At 43.9% G+C, this 23,435-nt stretch overlaps 1 protein-coding gene across 2 annotated transcripts in view; it reads right to left on the bottom strand.

Moving 5' to 3' along the window:
- The window catches only part of Arhgap28 (Rho GTPase activating protein 28), a 166,928-nt gene extending 144,999 nt beyond the window's left edge, over nucleotides 1–21,929 (bottom strand). The window contains exon 1 of one of the 2 annotated variants that reach the window (XM_087565625.1): nucleotides 21,695–21,929. In XM_087565625.1, coding sequence (XP_087421751.1) covers nucleotides 21,695–21,810 — 116 coding nt within the window. In that variant the 5' untranslated portion in view covers nucleotides 21,811–21,929. The remainder of the gene's footprint in view (nucleotides 1–21,694) is intronic. The other variant, NM_001191815.1, reaches the window with a different exon arrangement.
- Between the last annotated feature and the right edge of the window lie 1,506 nt (nucleotides 21,930–23,435).

Consider the following 23,435-nt stretch of genomic DNA (forward strand, 5'->3'; position numbering starts at 1 on the left):
ATACATACACATGTATACACACATATACAGATACAGATACATACTCCACAGACACACACACACATATTCACACTATACACAGATACACATATGCACACATACACACCTATACATGTACACACATACATGCATACACATATACACAGACATACACACATACATACATAGACACACACATATAAGTGTGTACATATATATGCACACACATACATAAATATACAAACATACACACACATGCACAGGCATGCACACGCATGCACACACACACACACACACAAAATGACATTGGCGATGATCCTACAGTAACAAATCAAAACCAATGGGCTTACTTTTTTTATAAAAAGGGAAGCTATACCAGGCACCACTTCAGGATCCACTCAGCCTTCCTATTTCTAGAGAGTAATCCTTTGTACTTTCCAGGACTGGCTTCCCACAGGAGCTTCATGAGTGGGCCCTGCAGGAAGCTGCCTAAATCAGGTTGGATTCTAAGCCAGTGAACCAACTGTAGCCCACTCCATTTCTGTAAACAAAGTTCTAACAGAGTACAATCAAGCCGACAGCATCAGCAGCTGCTCTCCTACTAATACTGCATTGGAAACCATGTAAGCAGTAAAGTCCAAATACTCAGTCTTTTCAGGAAAAGAAGAGAATCTCACCAATGTGAACAAACGGCACCTTTCTTGGGAGCAGGGGACTCTGTCTAAGACAGGCCTTTGTGCTGTAGTGTGGACTGACTCACTGTGTGACCCACGGCTGGCCTTGAACTCACAGAGATCCTCCAGCCTCAGCCTCCAGCCCGATGCTAGGGTGCTAGGTGTGAACCGTCACGCTTCGCTCACCTTCTAGAACTGTGGGTCAGAAGCCCACAGGGGTTCTCATGACTAAATGTGGAATCACAAAGCACTTGGGGGCAATCAAAGGTTTCTGAATTCTCGACAATCTAAATTTAGTTGAAAATGAGACGCAGCAGGAACCCACGCTGCTTCTGCACCACATGCCTGCGCTGTGGCACACAGCTGCTCTGCAGCCTTGGTTCTGAACACCCAACACCCTGCGTTTTGTGTGTGATTAGCCTGCAATACTCCAAAGAACACTAATAGAAACTCAGCTCAGACACAGCCTGTGAAGGGCCTGAGATGCAACGTTCCTACTGTACACACAAGGGTTTCTGATCTTGTAGAAACGTATCGTTTAAATAAGGAAAACAGACTTTTTAAATGTTTTTTTTTGTACCATTGTTCTGCCATGTGTATTAATTCAGTATGTGTCTGCGGTCATAAACAAATTGCAGCTTCATTAAAATTGTAAAATGAATTTTGGCCTAAGATTAGGACAGGATCTCCAACAATTTCTAAAATGGACCTAAATATTTCCGCCATCGGTACCATGTTTTTATGAAAAGTCACCCCTAAGAAAAGTGGATGGTTATAAAATTGAAATATCAGTCAACACCGAAATGCACTGAAGATGCCTTATGTCTAGTAGTTGACCCTTTCTATCCTGTGGTTGACCCCTATGTCTTGCAGTTGACCCCAAGTCCTGTGGTTGATGCCCTATGTCCCATAGTTGACCCCGTGTCCTGTAGTCGACCCCCTATTTACAGTAGTTGACCCTCTATGTCCTGAAATTGACCCACTATATTCTGCAGTTGACCCCCTATATCTAGTAACTGACCCCCCTATGTCCTGTAGTTGACCCTCTATGTTCTGTAGTTGACCCCAGGTCCTGTAGTTGACCCCCTATGTCCTGTAGTTGACTCCTATGTTCTGTAATTGACTCCCTATGTCTTGTAGTTGACACCCTATACCTAGTAGTTGATCCTCTATGTCCTATAGTTGACCCTCTATGTCCAGTACTTGACCCCCTATGTTCTGCAGTTGACCCTATGTCCTGTAGTTGACCACCCTGTGTCCTGCGGTTGACCATGGAGAGACAAATCTCATGATTCAGCATCCTGAAAGGGTGCATGAGTTCGATGCTCTGACCCTGTGGTGGGTGCTGGCCCAAACATGTTTCCTTGCAGGATGCCATTCTCCTTAGCTGGATGACAGTTAGAAACAATAATTGAATAAAAGCAGCAAATGGTTTGCAGACATCATTACCACCCCTTTCAGCTTCTGATACAGCATTATGTTCAAGGTTCAGAGACTTTGACGAATAAAGGAAGCCGGACACAAAGTAATGCAGAATATAATAGTCTCTGTACAACAGGCCAAGCTAATCCACGGAGATAGATGGCAGAGGCATGCTGCCTGGCAAGGGGTGGGGATAGGAGAGAAACATGGAGGCTGGAGGAAGTCGTCTGTGTTATTTTGAATGTAATCACATGGGCCCCAAATCATCAGACTGTATCCTTCCTTCTTATTCCTTATGGTTCTGATCCAGAAGGATTTAGAGGGTAAGAGACAGTTAAATATGACCGAAACACACTGCATAAAATTATCAAAGAATAACGCTTTCAAAAGGGAGGACTGATGTAACTAAACAAATGGTTTAGTTTCCAGGTATTATCTCAAAAGTCCTGGAGGTGTTGGGACCATTACCAGTAAGTGATTTCCTCTTGTCCAGATTAGAAGAGAAGATGTAAACGGGACAAGGTTCATGGAGATGGGGACTTCCTTTCAAGACTCTCTACGTATTGTCTTCACAGGCATATTCTTTCTTATACTTTCATCAAGTATCAACACAAAGACCCAATATATGGGAAGGGGACACCCAAGAAAAGGACAAAATGAAGGGGAAGTAAAATGATTTATTTCATAAGTTTCATATACATGTGCTCTACTAGGATATTAAAGAGGAAATAATCGAACAATATCCTCTTATGTTCTTGGACATTTCTGTGTGAACTGCATTAAATTCATCCTAATCTTCTACCAAAATAGGATGCAAATTAAATAATTTTAACTAGATTAAATATAATTAAATTATACTTTATAAAGTACTGAGACTACTACAGACAATATTAATGTAATTTATCTTTCAAGAAGAGGTTATTAGTGAATCCTCTCCTTAGCTTTGAACAATAATGATAATAATAATAATATTATTATTATAATAGAATATTATTATTATTATTATGCCATTAAATAATACCCAACACTCCTATTAATTAAGATCTTAACTTATGAAAACCATCAATATCAGTCCTGCTTCTTGGGTAGATGTGTTTGGTGGGAGAAGCTTGTGCACACAAGTCTTTCCGACACAGCACTCGAAGTTGTGCTGCTTGAGTAAAGTCAACCAAACTTTGTCAGAGTCATGGAACATCATAAACCACTAGCTGGGTAAGAACATGAGAGGCCAATCAGATAAGCAAATCGACAAAGTTAAATTAGAGAGAGAAAGGTATTATTATAAAATTAGTGCAGGTCTACAATTGTGTTTTGGTTAAAATTCTACAACTACTGAATTACCACAATCCCCAGCCTAATCATAAGGAAACAGGATGTAAGTGTTAGTGGGGACCCAGAGGTCAGCTAATGGAACCTCTTTGCTATCCAGGGAAGACAGGAGGCACACTGCTGACCTTACTGTGACCCTCTTTTATCCAAAGTGCACAGTAAATTCCCCTTCCCCTCCCTCAGTCCCTTGTCTCAGATCACAGGGTTAAATGCCTCCTGCCCTTTGCCCCTGTCTCAGATAGGAAGGACCAGCATTCCCAGCCACTGTGGCTCTGTTCACCAACACGGTGCCCTGTTCTTTAATGCATCTGCCACAGTGCTCTTCCTACTTAAACTCCCCCACCCTCCTGTCAGGACTTCCCTGTGCCATCAGATCCTCTGCGGAGCCTCCTTAACTCCTCTCTCACCAACCTGAGTTCTTCCCGAGCAACTTACACATTCTCTGCCCCATCCCCCACACACATTCATTCACTCACTCATTCATTCATTGTTCTGATGGTGAACGTCCACTCAGGGCCATTAGCCCCAACACTTAAGATCCTGAAATGAAAGGCAAATCCTGCCCTCCCAAGGCTCCAACATTGGATGCTACAGTAACTGACTCTCGACGGGTTTAACCATTCTCATTTACCGATAGTTCCTAACCGTTATCTGTAGCCACAGCATTCAATATCTCACACCTTCTATGGCATACAGAAGCTCAAAATTATTTTAAAATTCAGTTTTCTTGTTGCAAATATCAGGATGTAAATGTTTCTTGTCTTAATGAATGAAGTGACCCTGAGGCAAATTTTACTGTTTTAATGAAATGGTAGAGATAAGCAACCTGGACGACATAACCACCCACAGTGCACCCTGTCTCGGGGGCAAGACACTATTATGACAACTGCTACCAGTGTGGGCTTCTACCCTTTGTTCTTCAGTAGACAAGCATTTTATCAAGACCTTGTGTTATCTTATAAATAAAGGTTAATATACCGACTCCCGGGGGGAAACTATAAAGGAAGACATACTCCGAGTTCAGAAGATGTGCCCAAGAGTGTCTCATTAAGAGACCCGACTTCTACGCTTCAGTTTCACTGTGCTCAGGAAGCAGCCATTGGCTGAGGCTCGAGTAAGTATCAGTCTCTGACGATGGAGGAGAGAGACAAAGTTAAGGATCCTGCAGTGAAGACTGTAAATGGTGCTGGTGCTAACAAAGCTTCATTTGGAAAATGAAAATGTACTCTCCCAGTCTCTTTTGTGTCCCTCCAATCCCGGTTTTGTAGCTTCTTTGCGGGAGTGATCTCGAAGGTCTGATCTTCTTGCCTCTGCCTCCCAGGTTGCTGGGCTTACAAGCGTGAGCCACCATGCTTAATTTTGTCCCGTGCTGGAGACCAAATTCATTCACGTCAGGTACGCACTTCACCCATGGAGCTACATCTTCAGAATGAAGCTGGCTGCTCTAAACTACAGAGGTTTGGCTGGCCCATGCCTCTGGAGGGTGGAAAGTCCAAATTGCAAGGAGTCAGATGCTCATGAGGGCTTGACGGCTGTGCCAGGCATGTCAATGCCAAGAAAAGGGAGCTGACTGCACACAGAAGGGGCCAAGCATGGAGAACAGCCCTGTTCTATAACAGCTTGTGCCAGAGAGAACGAGCAGTCCTTTGAGAACCACGTCATCAATCCTCCTGAGAACGTTGTAGCCGTATCTTCAATGCCTTCTTCTAGGCCCTGCCTCTAAAATATCTTCCTCTTTTCACTATCACTGGGGACAAGCAAAGGGGACCAAGCGTCCAAAATATAAAGCTTGGTGCTCCCTCTCAAACCACACCCAAACCACAATATGTGTTATCCAAGGATTTAAATGAAGGAGAAATGTACTTTAGAAATGCTAGGTTTCTTTTTTGGCTTTAGTCAGATTTTTGGTTCTTTGGGTCATTTGTTTTTGTTTTGTTTTATTTTGTTTTGTCTTTAAGTTCCCTTCTTTAAGGCTAGGGAAGATCAGGGGAGGACAGAAAGGAGTAGAAGTTGAAATGCAGAGATGATCAATGCAAAATACATGCATAAAATGCCAAAGTGAATCCCATTCCTATGCATGATTAAACAGTCCTAACAGTAACACAGAAGCAAATACATAAATAAAGAGTTATGGGAAACAAATGAACAACTAAAGATGTCTCCTCTGCTCTGTTGCATCTCTCACTTGCCCTTCTCAAGGCTCCTCTGCAGGATCCAGTTGCCTGCCGCCCCCACAGCTGTACTCAGTTCCCCCTACCCCTCCCACTCCCCACCCCCATGCTCCACCCCCCATCCCCACGTCAGACTGGCTTCTGCCTCAGTGACTCCGTGAAACTCTCAGCAGCCAAGTTTTCATCACACTAAAAATAGCCCATGAATGAGTCTCCATTGTCACCATTACACAACATTTCACCACTGTTGATGCCGTTGATGGATGGCATTGGCTTCCACATGTCCCTGCCCTCCTGGTCATTGTCATGGCTTTCAGGCCCTGCCCACCTCCTCCCATCCCCCTAGATAGCAAAACTCTTCAGGTTCTATCAACTGCTGTCTTTAGGACTCTTCTCTCCCACCCAATCCTGCCAAGCCCAGATGGGACTGTCCCTGACACTATCGTCTCTCATGAGCAAATCCTTCTCAAAACTTTCCAAATTTGACCGTCCAGTGGGCATCCAAGACTCTCGGTCTCACCAGCCTACAGGACTAAATGCCACCTGTGAAACCCAGTGCTGCCCCAACCAACATTTATTCAACACCCAGAATGTCTAATCTTACTCAGTACTCCCAGACAGAACACAAGTCACGCTTCCTAATGTCCTTTGCAGAGCCACCCAATTATACAAACGTCTTTGCGGACGACCCCACTTCATTCACAGCCACGTAACCTGCAGGACCTCTCCACCTGAACGACTGCATCAACCACCTACACCATCTGTCCACCCCTTCGTGGTCTACTTCAAAGTCGTATTTTATAGTTCAGAGGAATAGAGACTGGGAGTTCACCGGGCTGCAGGAAGAGAAAACAGCCAGGAAGTTGCAATTTTAATTTTATAGATTTCAACCCAATTGCTCTGAAGCCAGATTAAGAGAGCAATGAGCAAAATTGGTTTTGAGCAGGGTCAGGAGAGACAGTGAAATGGGTGGATAGCCTGGGTAGGATTTGGTTAACTAAAGGTTAGTGTTCCTGAACGGCAAAGCATTTCCCTAAACAGGTGCTGAAGTGTCACCTTGCATAGCAAGAACTTTCTGGGGGTCGGGGATTTAGCTCAGTGGTAGAGCGCTTGCCTAGGAAGCGCAAGGCCCTGGGTTCGGTCCACAGCTCCGGAAAAAAAAAAGAACCAAAAAAAAAAAAAAAAAAAAAGAACTTTCTGAAACACCGGCATCCGGGGAGTATCACGTTCGTTTAGGATCAGTCTAATCAGAACGTGCCACAGCGGGGCTTCTTATAAACAGTGAGTCATGTTGTTTTAGCTGGCCCTGACTCAGAGCCTCACAGAGCATGACACAGCTTCAAACACATGTACACACAGTACATGGCCAGCTCCCCCCTCAATTAGACACTGCCAGCAGCTGGATGAGGGCTCGTCCTCCAGTGTGGGGCTTTCTGAAACTAACCACAATGTGGACTTGGCAGGAAACACTCTCCAAGTAGAACTTGCAATTCCAGAGATGGTACAAATGAAGAATAAATGGGATTTAGGCTAAAAATTCCAGGGCCAGGGCATCAGAGCTCGGGTTTCCAAAGCAGCATGTGTGGAAATTTTCAGTCAGCTCTTTTCCCTCCGTTAACTGCTCGGCTGCTCCACTGAGGTCAGCGAGTGTTTTTCTTTCAGATGCCAACGAAACGTCATGAGTCTGTTTTCCAACTCTGAGTTACACTGGAGGAGATAACATACCCGGGGAGTGGGCCCCAGCACCAGAGAGGAAACTGAGGAAATGACATTGTCACAGATACTGCCTCCTTTTAAACCTTGGTGTTTCCCAGCAAGGAGCCCATTTTCCCTCCTGTGGTACTGGCTCTTGGCCTGACTGAGCACTGCAGACCACATTAGGGGCCTGAGTGAATGCTCTGGTGATAGGAGAAGCTGACCAGCGAGCAAAGGACACAGCACAGCTCGATGGGGTTGTTATTGCACAGAAGCCCCAAGTAAAGGCATCCTTCCCCGCCTTGCTTCTCTGAGCTTCCGCCTTACAGGCTCCAGTCTCCCCTGACTGGTCACAGGAAGCTTAGTTTCTGTCATCAAGATACTCAGAAGTCCCAGGCTGGCTAAGTGCAGGGAATGCCACCTCCTAAGAGCTGGCAGTTAGCAGGAAAGGCCACACCACTGTTTACTTGCAGCTAACAAACTGTCCAATCAGGGGCCTCTGCTGTCATCAGAACTAAATGTTATCAAACTCGGTGCCCTGGAAAATAGACACAGGCAGTCAGAGCCTGGAGGCAAATGTGAATCTGGCTTCCCCAGAAGAGTCGAAGCTAGACCAAGAGTTCCAGTTTCTACATGGGAGTCTTGGAAGGTCATCTGAGGTCAGCATCCTCAGCGTGCAAGGATCGGTGATGGATAACGGTTGTGCTTAAGCTCACAGCACAGGCAGACGAAGGGAAACACTACCACACCGCTGTTGTAAACCAGGTATTCCTGGGTTGCCTGGCTGGTCTCAAATTCCTGGACTCAGATGATTTTCAGCTTCCTGGGTATCTGGAACTCAAGACGTTCTCTCAAAATTCTGTGGAATGCCCACAAGGATCTGGGACATAACAGAGCTTCGTAAAGTCAGAGCTGAGAACCCAGATCCTCAAACTGCAAGGGGTAAAATAACTGAATGAGTAAAAAAAAAAAGCCAGCAATAGTAAAACCATTTCTGGATATGCTATAACCAATAATTAATTTAGAATCACACACACGGTGAACCACAGGTGTTTGTGGCAGTGGGGTCTCCTATTGTGTCCCTCTATGCTGCTCATGTTGGTATGACACACAATGCCAATGACCACCGACTAAAACACCTTGGCTCAGGTCAGAGACTGAGGACAGGAATTTTGGCACTTTTACTGTACATGCAAATTTTTCCACGTATAAAAAAGTGATGATTTAAGTAGGGGAAACTTAATTTCCTACTTAAATTATTTTCCTACTACCATTCTCCAACACGTATCACACCTTTGGCTCGTGTTATTTTAGAATGTTCGATTCTAAAAAATGCTGTTCGAATCCTACATAATAAAAGAACTGCTCGAGATATCACTATCCGCGGTCTCAGAACTAGAGTCATAAACATAATATGATAGTGACATGAAAAACCAAACACGTTCATCAATGGAATTGAACTGAAGACCCGGACAGAAATCTATACCCTTATGGGCACCTGATTTGGGGTATAGAAGCCAGAAATACACACTGGTAAAGAAAAAGAAAGCATCTTCAATAAACAGTACAGGTCTACTGGAAGTTAGCATGTAGAAGACTGCAAATAGACCCAAAGATCACCCTGCACAAAGGTCAACTCCAAATGGATCAAAGCCATCAACATAAACCCAGATGCTCTGAACCTGATAGAAGAGAACGTGGGGGGGGGGTAGCCTTGAACTCATTGGAACAGAAGACTTTCTGAACCGAAGAACAGCAGCATGGGCACTAAGAGGAACAGTTAATAAATGGGACCTCATGAGACTGAAAAGTTCCTGTAAGGCAAAGAATACCATCACTTGGGCAAACAGCAGCCTGAAGAACAGGAAAAGGTCATTACCCATTACATTATCAGAGGTGAAAGCTACACCCAGCTACAAACCCCTCCATTTACAGTGGTGACCTGTCTGTATGATATGCTGGTGCAATGGTGGCACATACGTTGTGGGCGCAACCAACCACTATCTGATTGGATTGTAGGCCCACTCCATGAGATGGAACCCATGCTTGTCACTGCTTGGGTGGCCAAGAATCTAAGACAAGATGGGCCACGGAGCTAGGAGAAAACAAAGTACTGTTATTCTGCTTAAGGCGCATAGCCATAAGATGACTCCTAATGACATCCTTCGATTCCTATAGATCAGTCTCACTCAGTCATCATCAAAGAGAATTTCGCCTACAGCAGATGGGAACTACCAGAGACGCACAACTGGGCAATATGCAGAGAGGCAGAGACCTCGCAAAAGTCAGACCTAAATGGGATGTCTCCATCAAATCTGTTCCCTCGGGGCTCAGGAAACTATGCATTAGAGGAGATGTAGGGATTCTAAAGTCCAAAGAGGATGATGAATACCATCAAGGACACGAGGCCTCTAGACACAGCAAGACTGACACACACATGAACTCGGAAATGGTGGCAGCGTGGACAGAGCCTGCACAGGTCCAAAATAGATGAGGTCCCAGCACTGAGAGGGGAAGTTGACACGAGCTCCCGCCCCCAACCCAGAAGCTGTCTCCAATTACTAACCACTCTCAGAGGAAAAATTATTTTCTTCAAGGAAGTCTCCCTGGTTATACAAACCAGAGGGGACTTCAGAGGAGGTCCCCTGCACAGCAGCTGATGGTCAAACAATATGAACTCAAAGGTATTTCTGCAAAATATCTCATCTCATAGTTCTCAGTCTAGGCATTTTTTTAAACCTCATTTGTTGAAAAATTGGTTTTTGCTTATATATTATGGTTTCCAGTTTTGAATTTTTATGGGTTTTGTTTGAGAGTGTGTATATCTATCTGAGTGTGTATATCTGAGTGTGTATACCAAGTCTGTATATCTTAGTGTGAATAAATAGCTGAGTGTGTATATCTGAGTGTGTATATCTATCCAAGTGTGTATACCTGGGTGTGTATATCTATCTGAGTGTGTATATATGAGTGTGTATATCTATCTGAGTGTGTATATCTGAGTGTGTATGTCTGAGTGTGCATGTCTGAGTGTGTATATCTGAGTGTGTATATCTATCCAAGTGTGTATATCTGAGTGTATATGTCTGAGTGTGTATGTCTGAGTGTGTATGTCTGAGTGTGTATATCTGAGTGTGTATGTGTTTCTCGTGGTCTTTCTTAGCTTCTTTTTCTTTTTCTCTTTTGTCAGTTTGTTCATTTTTTTATTCTGGTTTTTGTTTGTTTTTGCTTTGTTTTGTTGTTTGTTTTTTGTCTGTTATCTTGAGAGAAAGAAAGAAGGAATGGAGTTGAAATGGAATCTTAGAGGAGAATGACAGAGGAAAAGTGTGTTCATAACATGTTATATAAAAACTATTTCGAATTAAAAATTAATAAAATTGTTGAGTTGGCTGCTTTAAGTTTCATTTAAAAATTAATAAATTTTGGTTTGAGCAAAATTTCTAACAATTTTTGACATAGCCCTAAGCACAGTTCTGCCACTTTATACTATGTTTTTAGGCAATGAGGTATTTTCAGAACGTATAATTATAAAATCAAGGTTTTATTTGACTCTACATTCTGCAATATCAATTATTCAGTCAACATATTATTTACTTAAAAATAATCATATACATCTCACTAGCATGCAGATTTGCTTTTAATTTTATCTGGTAATACTTATATGCCAAATAATTGTTTAAAAATATTTTTGTGATTGATTATGTTTGATTGGCATGCCTATTTTATCTATCAATATACTCAAAATTGTATAAAAAATTCTGACAAGAAAAAGGAGTTGTGAGAGAAAATCTTCAAAAGCCTCAATAGAGGGATCTTGTGAGGGATCTGGTGAGGGATCTGGTAAAGGATCTGGTGAGGAATCTGGTGGAGGAACTGGCAAGGGATCTGGTGAGGGATTTCAGTGGGAGATCTTGTGAAGGGTCTGGTGAAAGATATGATGGAAGGCTAGTAAAGATTTCTTCATAGCTTCAGGTCAGGAAGAGATGAAAACCTGACTTGGTATTAGATAAGAATTTCATACAAGTGTAGCTTCTCCACTTTACCAAGACTTCTTGTAAGCCTTAACAAAAAGATTAAATAAAAAATGTGTTTTAATTTTAGCCACAAAAATCTATTTTAGTACTAAGGCAATTAGTTAACAAACTAAAAAGAAAACATGTGAGCTCTACGGTCTATGAACGCATGCCTAAGGCCTAAAGACTAGAAAGCACTCACACTCCTTCCCCTGGGGAAAGGGAGAGAAGGGATCCACAAGATTCCATGTTGCCAATGCTCGGTCAGTGTTTTAATGTCTTCTAGAAAGAATTTGCCTAAATATCGCTACCTAAACATGACTACACTAACGCGAACAGCCTAGCTTTTAGGGGAGGGCAGCAGCTTCTGTTACTGGCCTTCATGATAAAAAAGTTTCCAAACCTGATTATATCCACTCACACTTAACTGCATGCTTATCCAATTAAAACAGGTTTGGGGCAGGTTGCTCAGTGGGTAAAGAGCTTTCCATGCAAGCATGAAGACTGGAGTTTAGATCCCCATTGAAAATGGTGTGTGTGTGTGTGTGTGTGTGTGTGTGTGTGTGTGTGTGTGTATGCACATGTACATGCATATGCATTGTGTGCATGTGCATGTGTGTGTGTGATGTGAGAATGTGTGTGTGTTGTGCATATGAATGTGTAACATATGAATGTGTTGTGTGTGTGCATGCACATGTGTGTGCATGTACATGTGTATGTGTGTGCCATGCATGTACGTGTGTGTACCTGTAAGAGAGTGAGATGCGAGAGTGTATGTATGTGTGCGTGCATGTGAATGTGTTCTGTGTGTGTGTTAACCCACTTTTAATCCCAGGGCTCAGCAGATAAAGGTACAATCTCTGAGCACACTGGCTGGCTAGTCAAATCACCAATCTTGGGATTCAAGTGAGAAACTCCACCTCAATATATAAGGTGTAGAATCACCAAAGAGGACACATGACAATAATCTGTGGCACCTGCACCCTTACACATTGTCCACACTCATTCGAACATGCATACACACAGGCATGCACACTCCACGTGCCTGTGCGCCCCCCACACACACACACTCACTCACACTAAAATGCATGCCAAAATGAACATTTAAATCAAAGCCGAACATTTATAACATCTTCCATTTATGAGCTGCTCTCAATGGCCCATCAGCAAACTGAGTTGGAAAAATGACATACACATAGTGCATTAATCAGTAGCATAGGATTGCAATAACAAATTGAAGGGGCAAGCTTTGGAGCAAAATGAGGCAGAGTCTTGCTGTGTGTGGTCTGAGGTGACTTATCTGTACCGGAGTTGCCGTGTCACAGGACTGTCCTAAGGATTAAATGAGACTTGTGTGTCAAGCCCTTAGCCCGGTGTTAGCCCCAGAGTAAGCTCTTGGTGAAGCCTGGCCGGTGCGTGACTAATCGATGAAAGCGCATCAGTGCAGCGGGCTATGATTGTGAGAAGTAAGAGGTGCTCCAATTACTACCATCAAAGAAACTTCCAGAAAATAAGTCTGGCTTCGTTTCTTTAGCTGCATGTGCTTTCTTTCCTTTTGTATTTATTCCTCCTTAAATATAGCTTTGATGCCGACCACTTAAACAGTAAGTTGGCCTACTGTGTGAGATTGAATATTTCGAGTCTAGCTGTGAAGGTGAGGCAGGACATGTTACTGTGGAATTTTGAGGTTAGAAACAGTCTCACTGTGTGGCACTGATTGCTGGAACTTGCTCTGTAGATCAGAGCTGGCCTCGAACTCAGAGATTAGACTATTCTGTCTCCAGAGTGCTGGGATTAAAGGCACTACCTTGCTAGCATGTTATCTTTTTTTTTTTATTTTAAGTTTAATATTTCTTTTTAGCATCTGTCAGATTTCTCACATGGTGCAAAAGCCTGCAGTCCTAGCACCAGTGAGGATAAATCAAGAGGCTTGTGAGTGAGGCCAGCCTTGGAGAAGAGTGGGAGGGGGAGGAGGAGGGGAGGAAGAAGGGGAGAAGGAGAAGGGGGAGGAGGAAGGAGAGGAGAAGGAGGAAGGGAAGGAGGGAAGGGAGGAGGAAGAAGAAGAGGAGGAGGGGGAAGGGGAGAAAGAAGAGGGAGGGGAGAAGGAGGAGGAAGGGGAGGAGGAAGAGAAAGGGGACAGGGAGGAGGACAAGCAAAACAATGAAGAAACCCACATAACTTCATGGGTAGCTTTTGTAGAAACATAGATACATTTTTTAAGGCATTGATTGGCATTCTCTGCGTTGATTTTCACAGATGAAGAATAAAGAAAAAACTTCAAATGAATTCTTGTCTCTATACATTATAAATGCGGGGGGAGGGGAGAAAATCCTGTGACTCCCCACAAAGTTCACAGCAGATATAAAGATTTATCTTTCTACATAAAAGATAATGGGTGCCACAACCCAGAAGGGCTAAAATGGCTTAGATAAGTCCTACTTGTTCCACGGCTTAAAAATTCCTTTATCTTTGCTTTGCAGTTTCTCCTTCCTGCCCTCTGAGTTGTTTGTGTGCGGTCATCGTCCAGTCATTGGAGGGATTGCGAAGAATGCACAGGCTCCCTCCGCTGCTTTTTTTTTTTTTTTTTGCAGTGTAACATGACACTCCCAGCTGTTCCTCTAAATGAGGCTTAGTGTGCTTCCCCCACCCTTGGAATTACCTGGCACTGGACAGCTGTTAGACAGTTCGTCTGTAACAGTCCTTCACTGTGGTAGAACACAGGGGGTACCCAAAGGATGTGCCATAACCCACGTCCCTTTTAAGTTATGTTTTAATCGGTGTACAAAGTAACAGGTTTCCTCACCATACAAGGTAACAGGTTTCCTCACCATACAAAGTAACAGGTTTCCTCACCATACAAAGTAACAGGTTTCCTCACCATACAAAGTAACAGGTTTCCTCCCATACAAGGTAACAGGTTTCCTCCCATACAAGGTAACAGGTTTCCTCCCATACAAGGTAACAGGTTTCCTTGCCATACAAAGTAACGGGTTTCCTCCAGCCATTCTCAGATACTAGTTTGGTTGATTCTCCAGCTCAACTTGTCCGTGGCCTTCCACTTTTCCATTAACATTCATACCATGTGCATCCAGCTGCCCTCCCCCTCCCCAGTAAAGCCACCTTATTTTTTTTCTCCATCTCATGGGCCCTTTCTGGTCTCCTGACCTCTGCCCACACTTCCACAGGAACACACGCATATATCATCTGTATAGGAGAGAAAACATACTGTTTGCCTTTCTGAGCGTGGGTCACCTTCTTGAGTGTGACCTTTTCTAGCTTCATGCATTTTCCTGAAAATTATGTTAGTTTACTTGTCCTTAGAACTGAACAGAATTCCACCCTGGATACATTCCACGTCTTCAGTATCCACTCATCAGGCTGGGTTCGTGTCCTTGCTATTGTGATCTGTAATACACACAGATATGCATGTGTCTCTGTGGTAGGGCATGGGGTCCTTTTGCTGCATGCCCAGGAATGACAGAAGTGCACCATAGGGTGGCCCCCACCACAGAGTAGTTCTATTTTTCACCTTGGGAGAAGCCTCCACATTGGTTTCCTCAGTGGCTGAGCTACTGAGACTTCCAGGGAATTGTGGGGCAGAGGTAACTAACTGTTCCTCTCCACCACCTGTCATCGTTTGCCTTCTGGATGGAGATGAAATTTCAGTGGTTTTAATTTTCCTTTCCATGACAGCTAAGGATCCTGAACTCCTTAAAATAGTTACTGGGCATTTGTGTTTCTTCTTCTGAGACCTGTTTACTCTGTTCATCCACCCATTTGTTGACTGCGAGTTTGGGAGTTTAAGTTTTGTCGTTCTTTATGCATTCTAGTTGTTAACTCCTGTCTGGAGTATAGCTTGTAAAGGTTTGCTCCCATTCTCTGGGCTGTCTGTTCACTCTGCTGTCTGCCCAGTCTTGTGTGCAGAAAGAAGCTTTTGAATTGCATGTAATACACTTAACAATCCTGTGGCTATTTTCCGTGCTACTGGGGTCTTGCAGAAACGATGCCCCATTGTGCTTTCTCTACATCTTCTGGTAACAAACCAGTGTTCTCAGTTGGCATCAAGGTTTTTAATCCTGTCTGAATACAATTTTGTGCAGTGAGAGATATGGATCTAATTTTGCTCTTTGGCATGTGGAAAAACTATGAACAATAAACCGTCATCAGCCTGGTGTGGGGGTCCCTGCCTATAGTTCTAGCACTTGGCAGAGGTTCAAAACTAGCCTGGGTTACACAGGGCCTTCCAGGCTACCCAAAGATACATAGGAAAACAGTTTTAAAGAATAATAATTATTAACATTATTGTTATTTAAATTATAGAAAAATGAAACAGTATATGAATATAGGAAACTTTTTAGTAACATATGCATCTTAATATGTATTCTCTAAACTGTTGCAACTCATGTCAACATCACTTACTTACTTGATTTTACTTTCTGCGTGTGTGTGTGTGTGCGCGCGCGCGCGCCAGCGTGCATGTACACATTCATGTCCCATTGCATGCATACCGAGGTCAGATGACAACCTGCAGGAGTCATTTCTGTCCTTTCATCATGAGGCTCCTGGGGACTGAATCAAGTCATCAGGTTTGGTAGGGAGCACCTTTACCCTCTGAGCAATCTTTCTGGCCCTCATTTTTTTGTTTGTTGGTTTCTGTTTTTGTCTATTTGGTTGGTTGGTTTGGGTTTTTGTTGTTTGTTTGAACAATCAAGAAAAGGTTCGTTGCCACACTATTTAAGGATGTGACTGACTTGGTATTTTCACATAAAGATATTTAAAAACAAATTCAAATTTTTAAATGGGCAGGATTTAATCATGAAACTTCCTTCTAAGAAGCATTCCTCTTTCGCTTCTGTACCTCACATCTGCCTTTTATTCCCAGCTGCAGCCGATAGCTGGAGACCATATGGTTGGGAAATAAGACCGTGGCAATTACTCCAAAAGTAATCTGCTTGGCTTGAGGAGAGGGAAAAGAAGTTTTGATTATCTGTAAGTTGCAATGTTTACATGGGTTAAAATAGATTTGCAGACATTCAGGTAGCATCTCAGGAAAGGTCCCCCAGGTGTCTAGAAACTTTTAAGAAATAAAGAGATGAGATTAATAACCACCGTCTCTCACAAAGCATTTAATCTAGCAACTCTGTGATATTTTTGTCCTCTCAAAGCTTCAGTAAAACTTCGCCTCCAAAAAATAAAGATAACTTGAAAACTTAGAAAAATTTTCCTAATATCCTCATGAAGTCAAGCCCGGTAAAGCTAAATCATTTCATTACATGAACACTGATGTCTATTTATATTGGGATCAGTTTGAAGAAGTGAACATAAGAGTTATAAATTTAGAAAGAATGGGGAATATATTACTTCATGGAACATAAATTAAACAAATCAAAATAAAACAAGAAAATAAGAACCATCCTCAAAACATCCTGGTAATAATTTTTGCTCTGTGACCCATAGACAGATGCTAAAATCAGTACATGATAGTTTGGAAAGAAAAGATACTTACATAAAGTATTTCCGGCGGGGGGGGGGGGAGAAGACTCATTGCAAAGGGGAAAATGGTGACTCTGTGGTATGGGAGCCTAGCAATACCATGTTAGCCTCATCAACCTCCTTAGGACAGCCTAGTGTCATAGACCTAACAAGATGGTCCATTGTCAGAACTTTCTCATACTCTCACTGAATTCAGAAGAACACATTGGAGTAACTCACTATAAGCAACTTCCCATAAACTCACCATCAAGTTACCAGGGTCATCAAAGACAGATTACCACAGCTGAGAGGACCCTTGGGGGACGTAGTCAAGATCCCTGTGGGATCTTGGATTCAGCTATATAACCAGACAATTAAGTAGTGAAACAAGAATAGAATGTGTAGGTTAGCTCGCTGCCATATGCCTCCGTCATTTTCTTCCGTTTTGACCGTTGCAATGCTGGTTTTGTAACATGCTAACATTGAAAGAATCTGGGTGAAGGTGAGTTCTGGACTGGACTGCAGAGGAGAGCCCATGGGCAATCCTGGCTTGAGCGTGATGTAACTGCACATCATGAAAACAAGACATCGAGGGGGGGAAAAGCCACTTCCAGATCACTCTAAACTTCCTGAGTATTTGTATTTATACTGGGGATTAAGGATCTGGGGAACAGAGCAGGTTAAAAGTGGATAGAGCAACTGGCCAAATGTTTAGCCTAATGATAGCATCAAAGGAAATGCACCAGATGTTTAGCAGCAGCTCCACATATGGAGGTGACTCCATTCAGCAGGGAGTACATGAAAGAAACCAGAGACCTCTGCTTTCAACTACAACGTAAAAGTGACCTCTAAATACCTACCCTCATCTAAGAGCTCCGTTTCCATTACTGCTTCTGAACCTTCTAGAAGGAGCAGCCCACGATTCCCCTTGAATCTGCTGTCCTTTGTATAAGCTTAAACTCATATTGGCTCACATGCGTGTCATTTTAACAAGCGTCGACCTGTTGAAGCGCCTATCTTTTAAACTGATTTCAACCCAGAAAAGTACCCCCCAATAGATCATTAACAATTGCTAAGTTTAGCTTTACCCAAAATATTTACTTCCCAATCGTCATCAGATCTCTTTTATCAAAGTGTTCTCATTATAAAAAGTGGTCGTGATGTTGAGATCCAACGTCTCTTTCAAAAAGCCATAGCCTGAGCTGCAGAGGGGAGACCACGGGGACCCCGGCTTAGGCTCCACTGGCTTTTGAGGAAGAGATGTTTTGTCTCCTACTCTGTTTTTGTTGTTTCTCTGGACATTGATTGTATGACTAGAAATAATCAATACACACACACACACACACACACACACACACACACACACACACACACACAAATGTCTTCATACAACCAAGGAAATTCTTGAAAACTCAGGCAACAAGCATCACGGTTGGCTAAACCTCTTTATACGTGAAAGTATTTTGGATGTCTGTCAACATTCCCAGGGTTCTCAGAATCAGCTTGGGCCTTTCTCAAAACATGGTTCTGAAGCTAAGTTCAACGTTGATTTTTCATAGATCAGACATTTGCAGAATCTCATCTACTGGCCCCAGGAAAATAGACGGAGATTCTATGGGACAGGCACTTGCCTTCTGAGAAGTCAGAGCAAACAAAGACTTTAGAGTCTTTTAAATCAATTCCTAAGGTGATCATAAAAGACAAACGTTCCATGAGAAAACGATCATAAGAATCAAGTCTACCCAGGCTATGCCCAGTAAAGAGTCAAGGGACATAATGGCAGCAATCACAGAAAACAACAAACAACGAGAATCCTGAAGGAAACACAGAAGGGTTCAAATGGAAACACAGTGCTATTTCAAATGCCCCAAACACCCCAGACAAATTCCAAGAAATAGGAACTTGTCGTATTCACCAGCACCTTGTTTACACTGACCTTCTTAGAACAAAACAAAGGATGGTCCACATATTAAATACCACAAACTGCTTATCTACATCAAATATTGATATTGTTTGCTACTGAAATCTGGAGAAGACGTGTTGCCAGCCATCCCTGACTGCAGGGTCTTTTAGGGACCCAGAGGTCCCATTAAAGTGCATGTACTTCTGAGGTTGGAGGTAGTCTTACTTATGATATCCCATATGTAGTTGTAATCCATCCATCCATCCATCCAACAAGGTAAGAACAAGTGATTTCCTGAACTCTTCCAAAGTCTGAGGTGGGAGCTGGAAAACTCGGATATTTTAACGGATCCCTTTTGTTTGGGCAAGGTTGTCTGGGCCCTGATTACTTCCTCCCCCACCCCCACCCCCCCACTTCTCTCTCATAGGGAACCCAGTACCAAGAATGTCTACTTCACACCAGGACACCATCATCACTATCAATGAGCATTTGCACCATCTCTTTCAAGTTGGTCTATGTTCTGAGCAGTTCAAGTCACTCGCTTGAAACAGGGTGGTCATACTCAAGGTCTGACACTCTCTCCCCAAGCCTGGCCTGACAGGCATATTTTGCTGCTTTCATAACAACATTAAATAAACAAATGGCTGGCCCCAAAGAGATTTTAGTGGACAGTGGACGGCTGACTTCACTGCAGAGATGTAGCAGAAAGAGTGTGGCAAACAGGGGCTCCCAGAGTCGGCACAATGAGCAACCATGACTCTTCCTCAGCTTCGAATAGTGTTGGCAGGCAGCAGTGTCGTCCCCAGCTGCTATGCCCCCCACCCCCATTCTTAACTGGAAGTTAAGATCCTGTTATACCTGAACATTCTTATATTAGAAATTGTGCTGCTTCTTTCCTTCCAGAGGTTCTATTGTCTCATCATTTTGCTGACAATTCTGTGGGCCTGCCCACGTTTTTGTGGCAGGAAGAACATCCCATTCATCCCTGTGTTTCCAATGCTTGCTGGGTTACTAACACGGTCTGTGGCGACAGGCTGAGTTTGGCTCTTAAAATCCTGCCATTTTATCTTGGCCTCTTTGTAAATCTTAGTAGGAATCCATTAATTTCCTCAGGAAATATTTATTTCGCTATTACAATATACCAGATGCTTCTTTGGTATTTGGATATAATAGTGGGGGATATGTTTTGGAGGGGAAAAAATTAAGACCCCCCCCCAAACTCAAAACTAGGTGTACTAGAAGAGGAGGGAGGAGGGACATTTAGCTTTGATTTCCATCTGTGCTAGCAGGCGCTAAAGAATGACAATCTTTGGGAAGTCAGAGCCACATTCCCAGTGCCAGACTGCTCACTGCTCCACAAGTAGGCTCCAAATACATACGCAAGTTTAAGGAAAGCATGGTCGTGAAGGAGGGGTGCTTCCTCCCAAAGCACAACAATACCGCCTTGTTTCTTGGCTTGAAGGGGAGAATTGATCAGTAGCTAGTAAGTCAAAGGTTAATAACTGGGCCTGATCATTTCTCTTATCAGACACATGATAGATGATGTAGTGTCCTCTGGCTCCCAGTAAACATAGGAGCCTCTATTTTTCACTGCTTCTACTGAGGGCCAAGGAGTTAAGCTTTCCTCTCATAATTTTGCTGTGGGAAGGGCTGGAAGGAGGGCTGCATACTCCCAGCCCTTGCCTCAGAGGAGGGAGAAACAGAGGGTCCTGTGGAATGCAAGGCAGCCAGCAACATTACAAACGTAGACCCAACTGGTTTATGATAAAGGGCTGGCTACGGTAACAGTCAGTTCTCCTACTCTCGTGCCTTACCATTCCACAAGACCACATGCTAAGCTAATAAAAAAAAATGTCTCTCTCCAATTTGCTTTCAGCTATCCGGCTGATGTCCACAAACAGCTGCTAGGAAGTCAGCTACACCCAAGCCACTTAAGAATTTAGAAAACCGGTGTTGGTTTGCATCCAATCCCCATCTATTTAGTCACTCATAGTGTAAGCTACAATGGTTCAAGATGGTAATTTCTTCTAAAAGAATTACACGCAAAAGCACAAAGGAGAGTCTGTGTCTTCAAGCGGCATTTAAATGATGTGCATGACTCCTGCTGCCGGAGGAAACTGGTCCATCTCTCACTGTCTGTTTTAAAATGAGATTTGACTCAACCTGCTCTCTCTGGAAGAAACAATAATTTCTTTGTTAGCTAAGACCAGTGTAGTTCTTAAGCCAATGTGATTGGTTCATCATGGATACCGTCCAAAGCATATTCTGTGACATAGTCACAGATCAATTAAATTGGGAAACAGCAGTAATTATAATCACATAAAGTTAAGAGTATGAGGAAAAACAAGTAATTGAAAATAACAGTGACGTAAGATGCCATTAGTGTAGGCTTCAAAATAAATAAATAAAACCATATAGTCAAAGTGGATAGCAAATAAATTTCCCCTAAATATGCCAGAGAACAAACCACCTCACATTTGGATTATTTCTGTCCATCCATCTTTGGTTCCAACTGACATTCGGTTTACTAAATGCACATGGTCACCCAAAGAAGTAAACAGGAATTGCGTTGGCTGCATACAGTCGACACCAGCACTCAACAAATAATGACATCACTGTATTTACACAATTGAGGGTATTTACAGTAGAAGAGAAATTGTTATGTCAGGGGAGGTTTCCTTTTGATAGAAACTTTAGCTCCAAATAGTTAATCCGAGTATCTGCGAGAACTTTTTTTTTCTTTCCATTCTGTTTGTGTTTGGTTTGGGGTAATATTTTAAAACTTCTCCAGTACCTGATGAGAGCCACAGAAATGGTATGTTTGTCTAACTCTCCATAAAGTTGCCTCAAGACTACAAGTACCCCGCTAGCCTCAGCCAGCCACACACAGACTTGCGCCCAGGCCATTTCTCACCTCCAATCAGGACCATACAAAGAGCAGTCTCAGTTATCAACTCCACAAAAACTTGCCTAAGCGCTGCCCCCTTCCCGCCCCGCCCGACGCGCGCGCGCGCGGCCGGCGGTGCCGCTCCGTACCTGCTGAGCGGATGGCCGGCCCGGGACGCGCAGCGTGGCTCCGCGCCCTGCGGTTGCGAGCGCGCGTGCGAGTGGTAGGCGGTCAGCACCACGCCGCCCGAGTCCTCCACCTCCATCCTCAGCGGCGCATGTCCCCGCGCCGACCCAGAACAAAGACCCGGACCAACGAGGACCAGCTCCGGGAACGGGTCAGCGGCCCCGAGCGTCCGGCGCCCCAAGGCTCTGAGGCTAGGACGGCCCCTCCCGCCCGAGGGCCACGCCCACAGAGTACAGCGGCAGATTAGCATACACTGAGGGCCACGCCCACAAAACAAGGCACACAGATTAGCATAACTAAGAGCCACGCCCACAGAGTACAGTGGACAGATTAGCATACACTGAGGGCCACGCCCACGGATCCCTGCTTTTAGGAAACTGGAAACCTGCCTGGCGCTTGTGGCTCCAGCCAGCTGCTCTAGTAAAGTTTGTGTTTTTCTTCCTTTGTTTCTCTTTTCCTCTTCTCAACCTCCTCCTCGCCCCCTTCAAACGGGAGGCTTATCCCATGGCTAGGAACATTTCCTGCCTGGCAGTCAGAAGTGAGACAGAAACCATGCCTTAGGCAAAGGGAGAGAGGCTAGGTCTGGAATGGGTGCTCAGGGGAAGAAAAGAGGAAAATGTGACACTCTCATTTAAACATCCGAATCAGAAATTGAAGAACTGGGTGGCACCGACGTTTGCTAGTCGGTGAATCTGATTTCCCTTCTGCCCAAGACATCCCTCTGCACGTGCAAGACTGAGCTTCCTTTCCATACCCTCAAGACTGCAACAACCAGACTCTTACCTCATTCCTAACATCCCTTTCCTCCACCCGGTCCTGATCCCTGACAGATACCGTTTCCAGACTGTCTGAAAACTACTCCTGATTGCCATGGGCTCAATGAATGGTATTTTTCAGGGGGGCTTTTTTAGGGGAGAAGTTATAAACACACACACACACACACACACACCACAAATGTATATAACATACCCGGACGTGCAATATAATCTTTCTCCTGCTTGTGTTTCTGGCTGGAACTGCTTTCAAAATTCTCTCCCCGGGTCCCCTGTGAAACCTCTTAGAGATCATCAAAGCTCCCTCCCCCACCTCTCACTCCCCCTGCCACTTTCTAGAAATTGCTCTTGCTTTGTTACAGGAACAATTTCATTCTGCTCTGTGATGAGGGCAGACTCCCCAGACCATGCATGCCCTGTGTGTTTCTTTGCTCTGGCATCCACTTGAGTGATTGCTACTAAGTCATGGTCTGTTTTTCCCCCCAAAGCCCAGAACCAGGAAACTTCTCAGAATGAAACACCAAGGAGAAATCTCGAGGGGAAAACCCATGGCTAACTCAAGATCAAATTACTGTTTTCCAGCAACTCGGTGTTTTCTGCTCCGCTGCAAGATGCTGGAATGACTGGTGCCCTTTTTTTTTAATACCCCAGAGCCCCTCTTGTTTCTCGTAGCACACACTCCAGAAAGGAAGGTGTACTGGAGACTTACATATCAACTTGACACAAGCTCGGGTCATCTGAAGGGAAGAGAGCCTCAAGTAAGAAAACGCCTCTGTGAGATCAGGCTGCAGGCAGGCCGAATGATTGGTGGGGGAGGGCCCAGCCCGTGGTGGGTGGTGCTGGCACTGGGATGGTGGTCCTGGGTTCTTAAGAAGGCAGACTGAAGAAGCCATGGTGAGCAAGCCAGTAAGCAGCACCCCTCTGTGGCCTC

The sequence above is a fragment of the Rattus norvegicus genome, chromosome 9 (genome assembly GCF_021556685.1).
Source record: "Rattus norvegicus strain SHRSP/BbbUtx chromosome 9, alternate assembly SHRSP_T2T, whole genome shotgun sequence".
NCBI lineage: Eukaryota > Metazoa > Chordata > Mammalia > Rodentia > Muridae > Rattus > Rattus norvegicus.